This window comes from Monodelphis domestica, chromosome X (genome assembly GCF_027887165.1).
Source record: "Monodelphis domestica isolate mMonDom1 chromosome X, mMonDom1.pri, whole genome shotgun sequence".
NCBI classification, from domain to species: domain Eukaryota; kingdom Metazoa; phylum Chordata; class Mammalia; order Didelphimorphia; family Didelphidae; genus Monodelphis; species Monodelphis domestica.
Window position 1 is genome coordinate 48,216,533 of NC_077235.1, and position 13,412 is coordinate 48,229,944.

The window sequence follows — 13,412 nt, forward strand, 5'->3', positions numbered from 1 at the left end:
TTAAAAAGACAAGGAACCAAACAATTCATAACAAATTATTAACCCTCAAATACTAAGATACCTCAAATGACAATACTGGGCAGAGACCTGTACCAGAGCATCTGGGAGGTCACCAGCTTCCATTCAGGTCTCTCCTCTTCCAAAAGAAGCTCCTGTGGATTTAAGATTCTTTATGGGAGTGCAGCCACTCAAAAATGGTACCCATCAAGCCTTCACTGATATTTTTATCTTAATTAATAATGAGACAAAACACACAGTGTGAAGAAAAGGCATTTAATGGAATAAAATTTATTAAATGTAGTAACATCAGAACATTTGCCCCCATAAACCTGAGGTACGCTCTCTTGGAAAGACATATATACTCAATGTGAAGTGAGTGTACCTAAAAAACAGGGGTCATCCAAAAATGGAACCTACATCGCTAGAATACACATGTGAAGAAACTCTCAAAAAAGAAAAAAATAAGAATAAATCATATACACAAAGGGGAACCTGTAATCGTGTTAAGGCAATATGCTTGCAGGTACTCTTTCTTACTTATAGGTCTTACTTGCGGGAGGCAACATATGAAACTGGGTTCCGAGAGACAAGCCCTTGTGGAGTAACACTAGGGCCAGGCACCACATGGAGTGGAACACAAATACCCAAAGCATCCTGTGAGGGCTCCTGGGTAGCAATAGCTGTGGAGGGCCTCTCTCCTAGAAGTGCTTGTGGAGCAGCTTCTGGGGGCACAGGCAGCACTAATGGAGGTGCAACTGCCTGAGCAGGCAGCACATAAGGTACTGCAATGGGAGCCGAAATAACCTGTGGGATGACACCCACCTGGGCAGGTAGAACATATGACTGGGCTCCCACATAGAAGTAATCATACAAGGGCACATAGGTAGCCACGTTGCCTATAGGAAGGGGCTCCTGTGCCGCAGCAATCACGGAGGGAAGCCCCCGGGGGCGGGCAGCAGCAGGAGCAGGGCCCCTGCGCCGCAGAGGAGCGGCCCCTTGGCTCAGGATCTCCAGGGTGGAAAGGGCAGTGGCACGAGGTGCACCTTGCCCAGCAACACGAGGATTGTGGCACATACAGGAAAAGCTTCTAGGCCGCAGAGCGCGCATTTGGAAGCGCTCAGTCAGAAGCCAACGGGGAGGGTGAATGGGGGTCACACAGCATACAGGGGGAGGTGCCAAGACAGGCAGCACAGGAGGTGCGGCAGCCACGGGGACCTGCACCACAGGGATATAAGGGGGAGGGAGAGAGCCGTCGGGCACTTGGAAAGCCATCGCTGCAGCACACAGGTGGGCAGCACCCCGCAAGGCTCAGTGTTCGCTGTCTGCTCCTCGCGGGTCTCCAAAGGCAAGATTACTTGGCTGAGCTCGGCGCGGCGCTGCTAGCACGGGGTTCTGCTGGGTACGAAGGAGGGCACAGAGTTTCTCTCTGCTCCCAGTTTACAGGCCTCAGCCGGCCCCGAAGCTGAGGATTTCCCTCACCCCCAGAAGGGGCTTCCCGCAAGGTCTTCCACACCCAGACACCAGACTAAGAAGACCGCCTTCAGGGCTTTCCCTCCATCAGGAAAGAAAGCTGTCACTTCCCGTCTTTGCCTGCAGGGGTCAACCTCTCTAAGAGCCCAGGCCAAGCGCAGGCATTGTGGCTGTCCGTCCCAAGCACCTGAGACAGCGTTGGGAGCTCCCTTTCCACTTTTCACCTCAGTTCTGGATTGGCATCGGAAAGCCCCATCCCCCACCCCACCCCGCCCCCCAAAGAGGCTTTGCCTGCAGGCCCAGCATGTCTTTGTGAGCAAGGCCAGGAGCCAGCCGAAGATCCAGCAGGCATTTCATCTGCTTCTTACTAGCAACAAGGCCTCTGGCTAGAGCCGCTACCTTATTAGATACATGAAATCCCCCTAACCTCGGGGAATCCCCGATCATTGTCCCGAGCACCCCCAAACAGCCCAAGGTCTGCTTTTCAACCACCCCCAGATCCAGCTCTCAGGAAGTGACTTTTACACTTCCTCCCCACCCCCCCACCGAGATCCACTGGTCGTCCAAGCAAAAGAAAGGAAGGGAAAAAAAGATTTGCTACTTTTTAAAATCCAGGTGGATAAGAAGGAAAAGATCACCCTTTCTTGCCATTCTTTGTTCCAAATGTCTGACTTTTTTTAAGGAATCCATGTTCAGAGGCACACAAAAGAGAAAGAAAAAGCCATCCCGCGTGTTCCCTTCATCAAGAGTGCAAGAGGCTCTGAATCCCCCAAATATACCATTAAACAAGGGGGAAAGGAAGGAAGAGTTAAGTTTCTAAGATGCCTTCTAGTTATGTCTTTCTATAAATCTAAATACCAGACAGCACAAACAGGCCTATACATATACACACTCAAAAGTAAATGTAGGGAGAGAGAGAGAGAAAACGAATTGGCCAAAGGCAAGACCTCTGTACTGCCTGACCAAAAACCACCCTGAGAAGAAAATCTTTCTGTCTCACCACCCATTACCTTAGCATTCAAGAGAAAGCCAAAAAGCTTGTGGAGAAAAGATGGAAGCAGCCCAACTTCTCTTTAATTATGGCCCCTCATTTCACAATTAATGAAACTGAGGCCTTAAGATAGAAAATAATCTACCTGTGTTCACACCACCAGTTAAACGACTGAACTGGTATAAGAATCCACATTTGGCCCAAGTCCTGGGCTCTCCCACTCTGTCCACCTAGGATGCTCCCCCTCAGAATTCTCAGTTTTCTTCAAGGTTCAATTTGAGTATCACCTCCTACATACACAAAGGGATTTTCTGCTCTTGCCTCACTTTGTCATTTGACATTTACTTCAATTGACCCCTATGCCCATTCCCCCAGAAGAGAAATGGGAAGTCATGGCTAAAATCAGAGTACATCAGAAAAGAATTAGCCACCTGTGGCTCCAGACATTGAGAGGCAGGTATAAGCTAATGTATATTACTCTGAAGATTGGATTTGGCCATCTCCTTTTATCGCTTCCTTAGTATATTCCCTCTATTGGAAAAATAAACTACCATAAATTCCATTTACTTTAGTAATTCATTTTGGGATTCAGAAATTAAATCCCTGGTGACCACCATATTAATATATTAAGTCCAACCAAATAAAAATTTAACATTACTAAAATTGAACTTTGCAGGAAACGGGGTATGAAAAGTACCACAGAAATCACCAGTTACAGGATGGATAATAGCTCGTGGGTCCCCCCCCAACCATGTACAATGTCAGATGATATAGAGTTTCCCAGCACTTTGTAGCAGGTACAAAACCTAAACAAGAGTTACACGGGATTAAGAGACAAGAATGGGTTGCAATTTTCACCACTAATAGAAGTGCTCACATTCCTGTGATCAGAGGATTTTGATGCCAGAGGCAGCAGTGATCTTCAAAAGCCATCCTCTCCTAACTCCATCATTCATGGACAAGAAGTGAATCAGGTGGCAGTGCCAGAATTCAAATACATAGGTTTTCTGACTCCCAAATGAGCACTCTTCCCATATTATAGAAGAAATAATCTATTTTTCTATCTAGTAAACACTGAAGATTATCATCCCTCCTCCCTCCTCAACAGACCTTTTGTTTTATTTTGATGAAAAACTTAACACTGACACTGAACAGCAGTACAGTCAAGTAAACCTGTTTAGTATTTTAGTGAATGTCAGTGCACAAAGTGGCATCACCACTCCCTCTTGAGATCCCAGCAGGATTCTTTTTCACATTTACAAACCAATCTTCTATTGCATTTACACTGTGCTCACAGGCCATTTTGAATTGCTTTAATTTATTTTATACTCTTCGTGTCTAGTCCTGTTTTGTTTACTTGATTCACAGTAGTTCATTCAAGTCTTATCATGTTCCTCTGATTTTCTAGTATTTTTTCTTATGTTGTAATAACACCATAAGATAACAATAAAATACGTTCCTTTATATACCATGCACAGTTTAACCATTCTCTAGTAAATAGATGCCTAGTCGGTTTCCAGTTTATTACCACAAAACAGTAAAGCTAAGAGTATTTATTTTGGCATGTAGGGGACCTTTCTTCCTCTCTTTAATTTCCTCAAGGGTACATGTTGAATAATGGGGTTGCAGGGTCAAAGGGTAGGAAACCATTTATAATTTTTTCTCGTAGAACTTTAAACTGTTTTCAGAAGGCCAGCCCAAATAAGTTTCAACCATGGTATAATATCCTGTACCACACAGCTATAAAGTGAGACCCTCTAACTTCAGAGTGATTCTAACATCTATCTTTTATCCTCTTTGCCAATTTGTTGCATGAGGTACACCCTCATGTTTCTGTTGGATTTGAATAGCATTTCTCTTAGTAGCAAGTTGGAACAATCTTCCTTATGGTCACTCAGATTTGCATTTCTTCTTCTAAAACCTATTCATATTCTTTCCCGATTTATCAATGAAGGAATGGTTCTCAGTCTTGCACAATTGGGTCAACTCCCTACACATCTTGGACATCGGACTTACCAAGCTATATTTGATACAAAGGGTCTTTTCCCCCACTCTAAGTTCTCTTCTTATTCTAACTGTATTGAGTTCATTCATGCTCAATAGTTTTTAATTCAAATAATCCATCTTCCCCAAGCCAAGGGTTCCTTGGTGATAAACCTGATGAAATTCCTTCCCTAATCCTTTCCCAGTTCCATTCTCAGTGTTTGTCCCTACCCCAAGATGAGGACACTTGTGAGCTATCATAGCTTGGAGATATTATTCTTGGTCTTATTGTGAGGGGCTTGACAGATTACACCAGTATATTTCCCTTGGTATCCCTAACTCCAGATCCCTTGAGTATCTCCATTTTAACCAGGTGGTATTACCTCAAAACAGACGAAATACAAGGCCCTATGGCTTTTAGCACTGACTAGTCAACTTTTTCTGCAAAACGTTTTAATCTCTGCAGAAGAATCTGCTAGCTGATAATCCCACTGCTGGGAATATACCCTAAAAGTAGATCCAAAAGGACAAAAGAACTATCTGGAGTTCTTCCTGGCAGCATTACTTGCCCTTATAAAAATGTAGGAAGTAATTCAGATGTTCAACAACAGGGGAAAGGTTAAATGAATTTGGGAACATTCACTTAATTGAATTAAAATTGAGCATAATAGTAAAAAAATTTGTATAGACTTTTATGAAATAATATGAAGTGAAAAAAGAAGACAAAGCCAGAGTACTCACTATGACCAAAGGATGAAAGGTGAATGAGAATTCATGGGGAAAGAACCCCTGGGAAATAACTAAAACATTATGACCCATTTCTGTGTTAAAATGACTGCCACAGGAAGTTTACTTTGATGTGCTATGATTCAATCTTAAATTCACAGCACTTTTATATTGTTTCATTTTTATATTCAACTTTGAAAATAAATGTTAAAAACAACCCACTAAAGGGAATTCACAATGATCCATCATCTGCATTATCAGTAGTTCGTAATACTTCTTTTCAAATGTTAATTGGCATCATCTATTCTACTAGACATTCTATTTTTGACATAAATAGGTTGGTCAGAGTTCAGAAGCATCTTGAAGGCTGCAGATTCAAAGGATTAGCTATGGAGTTCTTAACCTGCAGTCTATGAACTTTTTCAAAAAATATTTTTATCTCTTTATTTTAATATTATTGGTTTCCTTGGTAATTCTCTCAATTTGATTTCATGCATTTACAGCATGATTCTGAGAAGGGGCCTATCCATTGGCATCACCAGACCGATGGTTTCCAAAAGGTGATGTACCCCTTGTTCAGAGCTTCAGAGCTTCAGCTAAGCAAAAGCCCTTGTGGTATACAGGGTATAAAGAATAGAAAGAAGACAGGATTTCTGTGGAATATGGCATAGTCCAGTCTATTCATAAAAATCTCTTCTAGAACACTTGAAACAAATGGGCCCTATTGAGTGAGCAAATGGGTCATATTGAGCCTCTCCTTGAAAATCTTCAGTGATGTGGCATTCACCTGATGAAGCCTTATCCGAATTAGGTTTTTCAATTCACAAAATATATAAAAAGTTAGAAAGGAAAACAATTATATTGAAATCAAATCATAAAAATAAAATTTTTAGCACTTCACAGACCTAATGTTAAAGGACTCTTATAAGACAATAGGGACAGAACCATAATTTCACTGATCTAAGGAACTCCTTTTTGAAGAAAATTATTACCAATATAGGTCCATTGTTCCTGAGAGCAGCAAAGAGCAGGCCTTGAAGCCAAATGACTCAATCCATGTCCCTCAGGTTACACGTACCGGCTGTGCCATCCCAGGCAAGGCACCTAAACTAACCTCAGATCTGCTGGAATAATTCCACCAGGCACCAAACAGAAATTTCAAGACAAAGCAAATATCAAGATCATAAACCATCAAAATGGTCAATTTGAATGTGTGATATTCACATGCATATACGTAGTAAGTATATACATATGCATACGTGTGTGTAGATGTAGCTCTGTAAACGCACGTCTACCTGCTGGCATACATGTCTATACATACACTCAGCACAGTAAGGGGCGATGGTCTAAAATCTATTCTTCTGCAAATTGATTAAGTTCAAAAAGGCAAACTTAGCCCATCTATAGTGGTCATTTCCAAGATTCACGGCCAGAGTAATCGGAAGGTGGCAGCTTTGGCTCTGGAAACTCAACCTGGGCCACTGGACAGGCATTAGCCTTTTTAGGCCAGGACATCATTTTCATCTACCAGCAAGATTACCTGGAGGAAGACTGCTGTGGACTAATAATGTGGACTAATAACTTCACCAGGCTTACGAAGCCATAGAGGATTCATAGGACCTTTTTTACATACCCTAGCAATGACAGCTCAAATCAGTAACACTGGACATAACCCAAGGTCAAATGACAGGGGCTAAGACAACCGTGATCTTACTGGATTTCATGGGCATCGTACGCCCCCAAAACATGCCCCTGGACCCAGGTCACTGATTTTTCCCCTTCATGTTACGGAGTGTCAACTCTCTGCCCAGATAAACAAGAAAGTGTGTAGGAAGAAAAGTGAATATCCAGCCTACCTCACTGGACTGTTGTGAGAAAAGGGCTTTAGTATGCCTGAAAGGTGCCCCACAAGTAAGTTATTGATGGGGTCTTGTTTTTTTTTTAAAGCTTCAACAAGTAAAATCCCCTCTGAAAAGGACAAGATAATGTCCTTGGATGCAAGGCCTTCGGAGGGGAGATCATCCTGAAGCGTACTGTGAAAACTTTGGTTCTTCACCCTAAAACCCACTTATCTTGAAACCACGAAATGTACGATTCCAAGCCTACAGACAGTTCTTCTCTACAGGACCCCCTGCTCTTTATTAAGCCCCAAGGGATGGAAGAGGAAAGTGGGGAGACTGAGATCATGAGACCCTGACCCATAGCTCAATGGCACTAGGTGAGCCCGAACACCTTTATTTCCTTCACAAAAACATCAGGAGTATAGTGGTCCACATTTTTTCATTATTTCCTTTGATATTCTTGATCTTTTGTTCTTCCAAATGAACTTTGTTATAGTTTTTTCTAATTTAGTAAAAAATTCTTGGTAGTTTGATGGGTATGGCACTAAACAAGTAAATTAGTTTGGGTAGGATTGTCGTTTTTATTATGTTAGCTCTTCCTACCCATGTGAAGGAAGGTGGACTAGCAGTACTAGATCTTAAACTGTACTAAAAATCAGTGGATTGGCTAAGAGACAGAAGGATGGAGCAATGGAATAGACCAGGGGAAAATGACCTCAACGAGATAGTCTATGATAAATCCAAAGATCCCAGCTTTGGGGACAAAAATCCACTATTTGACAAAAACTGTTGGGAGAGATTAGGTTTATATCAGTATCTCACACCCTACACCAAGATAAACTCAGAATGGGTGAGACTTGAATATAAAAAGAAGGAAACTATAAGTAAATTAGGTGAACACAGAATACTATACTTGTCAAATCTTCAGGAAAGGAAAATTTCTAAACCAAGCAAGAGTTAGAAAAAATTACAAAATGTAAAAACAAATAATTTTGATTACATTAAATTAAAAAGATTTTGTACAAACAAAACCAATGCAACCAAAATTAGAATGGAAGCAATAAATTGGAGGGAAACAATCTTCAGAACAAAACCCTCTGACAAAGGTCTAATTACTCAAATTTATGAAGAGCTAAATCAATTGTACAAAAAAATCAAGCCATTCCCCAATTGATAAATGGGCAAGGGATATGAATAGGCAGTTTTCAGATAATGAAATCAAAACTATTATTAAACACATGAAAAAGTGTTCTGAATCTCTTATAGTCAGAGAAATGCAAATCAAAACAACTCTGAGGTATCATCACACACCTAGCAGATTAGCTAACATGACAGCAAAGGAAAGTAATAAATGTTAGAGGGGATGTGGCAAAATACAGACATTAACGCACTGCTGGTGGAGTTGTGAATTGATCCAACCATTCTGGAAAACAATTTGGAACTATGTCCAAAGGGCGTTAAAAGACTACCTGCCCTTTGATCCAGTCATACCACTGCTAGGTTTATACCCCAAAGAGATAATAAGCAAAAAGACTTGTACAAAAATATTTATAGCCAATGCTCTTTGTGTTGGCAAAAAAAAAAAGGAAAATGAAGGGATGTCTTTCCCTTGAGGAATGGCTGAACAAACTGTGGTACCTGTTGGTGATGAAATATTATTGTGCTAAAAGGAACAATTAATGAACTAGAGGAATTCCATGTGAACTAGAACAAAGTGCAGGAATGGATGCAGAGTGAAAGGAGCAGAACCAGGAGAACAATGAAAACAGAGACTGATACACTATGGTACAATTAAATATAATGGACTTCTCTACTAGCGGCAATGCAATGATCAAGGACAATTCTGAGGGACTTTTGAGAAAGAATGCTATCTACAGGAAGAACTGTGGAAACACAGAAGAAAAATAACTGCTCGGGATGGATGGGGATATAGACTAAATGATCACCCAGGTGAAAATATCAATGGTATGGAAATGGGACTTGATCAATGACACATGTAAAACCCAGAGGAATTGCCTTCTGCTACGGGAGGAAAGTTGGGGGAGAACAGGGAAAGAACATGAATCTTGTAACCATGAAAATAATATTCTAAATTAATTAATTAAATAATTTTTTAAAAAAGGAGTAGAGTGGCACAGACGCTTTATCTCCCCATCCCACCTTTACTGAATAAGAAAATGAAGAAGTTCAGAGAAAAGCAAGAAAGACAGAGAGAAGGAAAGAGCAGAGATTTGCTGGAATTCAGTGGTCTTGGCTATACCTGATGCTTATTTACTTGGGCTTGCTGGGCCTCCGTTTCATCCTCTGTCACACAAGGGGAAATGCTCTATCTGATCTCTAAGCACCTACTCATTTCTGAAGGTTGGGATTTATTACAGGGCAGGGTATTCCTTTACTATTATCCTGGGAAGTGCCCCTCTCGGGGTCACACAAGTACGAAGGGAGGGAGGCAGAAACAGAAGAGTCCCACACTGCCAAGCTATTCAGGGCCCTCTGGGCCTTCAGAGCAAGGCAAACTCTAAAGTCCACCCAACTGACCCCACAGAAAAGGTAGAAAGGCTTACAGTGCCGGTGAGACGCTGGGGGTTGTGGTGGTTGAGGTGGCGGCGGCTGCTGATGCTCCTTCTGAAGGGAACTGCCACCAGCTGTACAAGAGACAACAGGAGAACAGGGCGGTTGAGAAGAGGAATAAAGAACACAGAGGTAACCAGCAAACAGAATCATCTGTAGTTATGGAAAGCCGGAACCGGAAGTGACGGTGCAGGAACAGGAAGTGACCGTGCCGGAACAGGAAGTGATTATGTAAGTTGGGGAAACCAAAGCGCCCCCTATGGCTGTCCTGGCCCGAACCAGTTGCGCAGATCTCCCGCCAAGCTCCTTTGGACACCTGCTGTGCAAAAGCGCATTCTCCTTTCAGTTCTATTGCTCTTATCCCCTGCATTTCCTGCCTCCCTCCCACTTACGCCATATCCCCCACAAGTGCATGATCCCCCTTCTTTCCGCCATGAAAGTCTTCCTAAGCACTTGAACTCTCTCCTGCTGATGCTACTTCCCAGACTTTCCTCACCTTCCATTTTGTTCCTTTGCCCGTTGTAAGCACGCAGCTGCCCCTCTCCTCCCAGTACCCCCTTTTTAGCCTTCCCCTCCTTCACTAGGATTGTATCTCTAAGCACCTACTTCCTTGCTCTTCCCATTCCTTGCCTTCTTGAGCCTTCCATTGCTGGGAGAGGGGCAGAGACTAACTGTGAGGAAAAGGAGAAAGAAAGGAAAAAGAGGGGGGAGGCCCCCCACAGGCGACCATATCTCCCAAGGGGTTGCTCACCAGTCAGGTGGTCGGCTTCTCACCAGTCAGCTGGTCAACTTCGTGGGCTCCAGGTCCCCACCTCCTCCTGGAGGCTTGTGCTAACTGCTAACTGCTACCCTCTCGTGAGGCACTGTGCCCCTCCGGCACCACACCTCACGAGTTAACTGCAACGGATCTGCTGCAAAAATCAAATGGGTAGGCAGCCCACCGGCAGTAGTAAGGGCACCAAATGGCACTCTATACACCCACAGGACCCGTTTGGGCCTGGGTCTAGTTTTAGCCACCTGCCCACCGATCCCCACTCATCCCCACCTACCCACTCAGGACCATGCCATCGGAGCCACCCACCGAAGAGTTCTGCTCCCATTTGTAATCACCCAGGGTTCCCTCCCCCACCTCCCAGCTCATCTACCCACCAAGCCACCAGAGAGCTTCCCCTCACCCATCAACCCTTCCCTTCACTTTACCCACTACCCACCCCAGAACTTGACCCTCTACATGCTCCATCTGCCCACCCAGACCCATCTATCCCGAGACCCTGCAGCTCCTCTTTCCCCTACCAACTCCAGCGAGTCACAATGGCGAATGAAGAGCGGAAGTGAGAAGGAGGTTTTTAAAGGGTTGGGTATTGCCTCACCCCCACAGTGGGGGGGAGCACTTTGCACATGCTCAGAGCATTTGAGACCCCTCCCCTTCCGGTCCTGACTCACGTGACTTCTATCCACTAGGGGGTGGGGGTAGGGGTGAAGGTGGGGGATTGCTGCTTCATTGTACCACTTGTGCTCCTTCAAGGGAAAACCCCCTAGCTAGTAGTCTAGTCCAACCCCACCCTTTATGGACTGGGAAACTGAAGCCTAGCCGATGTCCCTGATTCATCTCGCTTTTCAGAAGCTGCCCTTTTATGATGTTGGTGGGGGTAGAAGGTGCGGATAAGGTGGATCTTAAAGAATTCACATCAGGGAAAGACTTGCAGAAGGAACTGGGAATGTTTAGTCTAGTGAATAGAAGCCTCAGAGGGGGCAAGGGAGCTATCTTCAAGTATCTGTTTATAAATATCTTGTATAGGCCCATCATCATTGAGCTGTGTACTTGCACCTCCCTCTCCAGTAAGTAAAGGCTTGGCTTACTTTCATACCCCTGGCATGTGGCACAGTGCTAGGCACTGAAAAAATATGTTGATGGAAAAGAGATTGTTATGCAGTCATTTTCAGCAGTGTCTAACTCTTCATGACCCCTTTTGGAGTTTTCTTGGCAAAGATCCTAGTGGTTTGTCCTTTCCTTCTCTAGCTCATTTCACAGAAGAGGAAACTAAGGCAAACAGAGTGAAGTGACTTGCCCAGGGTCACACAGCTAGGATGTGTCTGATGACAGATTTGAATTCAGGTCTTCCTGACTCCAAGCCCAGTGCCACCTAGCACCTGGAAAAAGAATTGAACTTGTTCCATTTTGGCCATAGAGGCAAGAACCAGGAAAAATGGGTGGATGTTTTAGAGAGGCAGGTTTCTATGCAAGATTCCTAATTTTTAAAGGCAAATCAAAGGGAAATCCTGCTCTAGATGGAAGTGGACTTCACTCTGGAGCCTTTCCAGCAGAGCAGGAGGACCAGCTTTAGATGTAGTGTAGTATAGAGTCTGGAAAATTGCCCATTGAGGTGCCGTCTCTGAAATACTGTGGTTCAGTGACTATGTTACTGGGCTTTTCTGGGGACAGATAGGGGTACGTATGGAATGCAGTGCTTTCCCTTCTAAGAAACTGTCTCACACATGCCCTGAACGTAAACAGTTCACTATAGTGTCCAAAGTGGATGGGAGCATCCCATTTGACCAAATGATAAGAGTGGAAAGTCAAGTCTGTTAACTTCCCACTCCCCCAACCTACCCCTCTCCACAAACAGAGGGAATAATAATAATAATAATAATAATAATAATAATAATAATAGCAGCTAACATGTATATAGCACTTACTATATACCAGTAAACAGAATCAAGGTATTTGTCTCTGCCCAGTGAACAACATTATTTTCGCTGACCCTCTAGATCAGCGATGATGAACCTATGGCACCAGTGCCAAAGATGGCATGCAGAGAGCTCTCTATGGGCATGTGGTCATCTCTCCCTCCACCACTCCCACCAGAGTTTGTTAATATAAAGACAGAGGGTCTGAGGTGGAACTGTTCCCCTCTCCCTCCCTACACTTGCTGAGGACAATCCTCATTTCACCCACCCCTCTACCTAGCAGCCCAATGGGAGCTCTTTCTCTCTCCTGAGTGGGGTAAGAGGTGAGGGCACACCCAGCACTCTGGAGGAGAGGGGCACAGCACATGGTCTGGGGGAGGGGGGGGGGAAATTGGCATGGCACTAGGTCTGGAGGGTGGGGCCCACCACTCCCTCTCTAAAAGGTTTATCACTGCTCCAGATAAAGGGTTTTTATATGAAACTCTTTTGAGACTTTTGGAAGGTTCAGCAAAATAAAATTAAAAAAAAATTTTAGAGAACTAACAGTATTTTTAAATTAATTTATTTAGTCAATTTAGAACCTTATTCCTTGGTTACAGGAATCATATTATTTCCCTCCCTCCCCTCCCCCCATCCTTCCTGTACCTGACATGCAATTTCACTGGGTATTACATGTGTCCTTGATCAAAACCTATTTCCATGTTGTTGGTGTTTGCATTAGGATGGCTAACAGTATTTTTTAAAACATGGTTTGTTACCTTTTGGTGGGACATTTTAGCACTAACAAGGGGATGAAAAAATAGGTGTAACTTCAGCATGAAAAAAGTCTCCCCATAAAAAAAATAGAGGAGCATCACAAATAATGACAAATTTTTCCAGTCAACAAAATATTTTAAGTCTATCCTCCCTTCAGGAAGTAGTCTCCCCATGCAGAAAATAATATTGTCAAAGATAGGTTCAGGTCACAAGTGGAAGGGATCACCATACCAGGAAGGTATCTCAGAAGATCACAGATCTTTTGTGTATTTGTATAAAATGGGGATGATGATGACACTTGTATGGCCTACCTTGATGGGTTTTTTGAGGCAAGTGCTTGGTAGATAGCAAAATACTTAAGAAATAGGATTGACTTTTTATCCATT

General features: G+C 43.4%; 1 protein-coding gene across 9 annotated transcripts in view; it reads right to left on the bottom strand.

The window, feature by feature from the left end:
* Nucleotides 1-257: 257 nt before the first annotated feature.
* Nucleotides 258-13,412, bottom strand: part of LOC103106770 (calphotin-like) — an 84,960-nt gene continuing 71,805 nt past the window's right edge. For 3 of the 9 annotated variants that reach the window (XM_007507226.3, XM_007507225.3, XM_007507224.3), the window contains exons 3-5: nucleotides 10,334-10,493; nucleotides 9,576-9,656; nucleotides 258-1,395 (exon numbers count right to left, since the gene is read on the bottom strand). In XM_007507226.3, coding sequence (XP_007507288.1) covers nucleotides 547-1,272 — 726 coding nt within the window. In that variant the 5' untranslated portion in view covers nucleotides 1,273-1,395; nucleotides 9,576-9,656; nucleotides 10,334-10,493 and the 3' untranslated portion in view covers nucleotides 258-546. Of the gene's footprint in view, nucleotides 1,396-9,575; nucleotides 9,657-10,333; nucleotides 10,494-10,875; nucleotides 12,229-13,412 lie in introns of those variants that run through there. The other 6 variants (XM_016426687.2, XM_056809704.1, XM_007507229.3 and 3 more) reach the window with 5 other exon arrangements.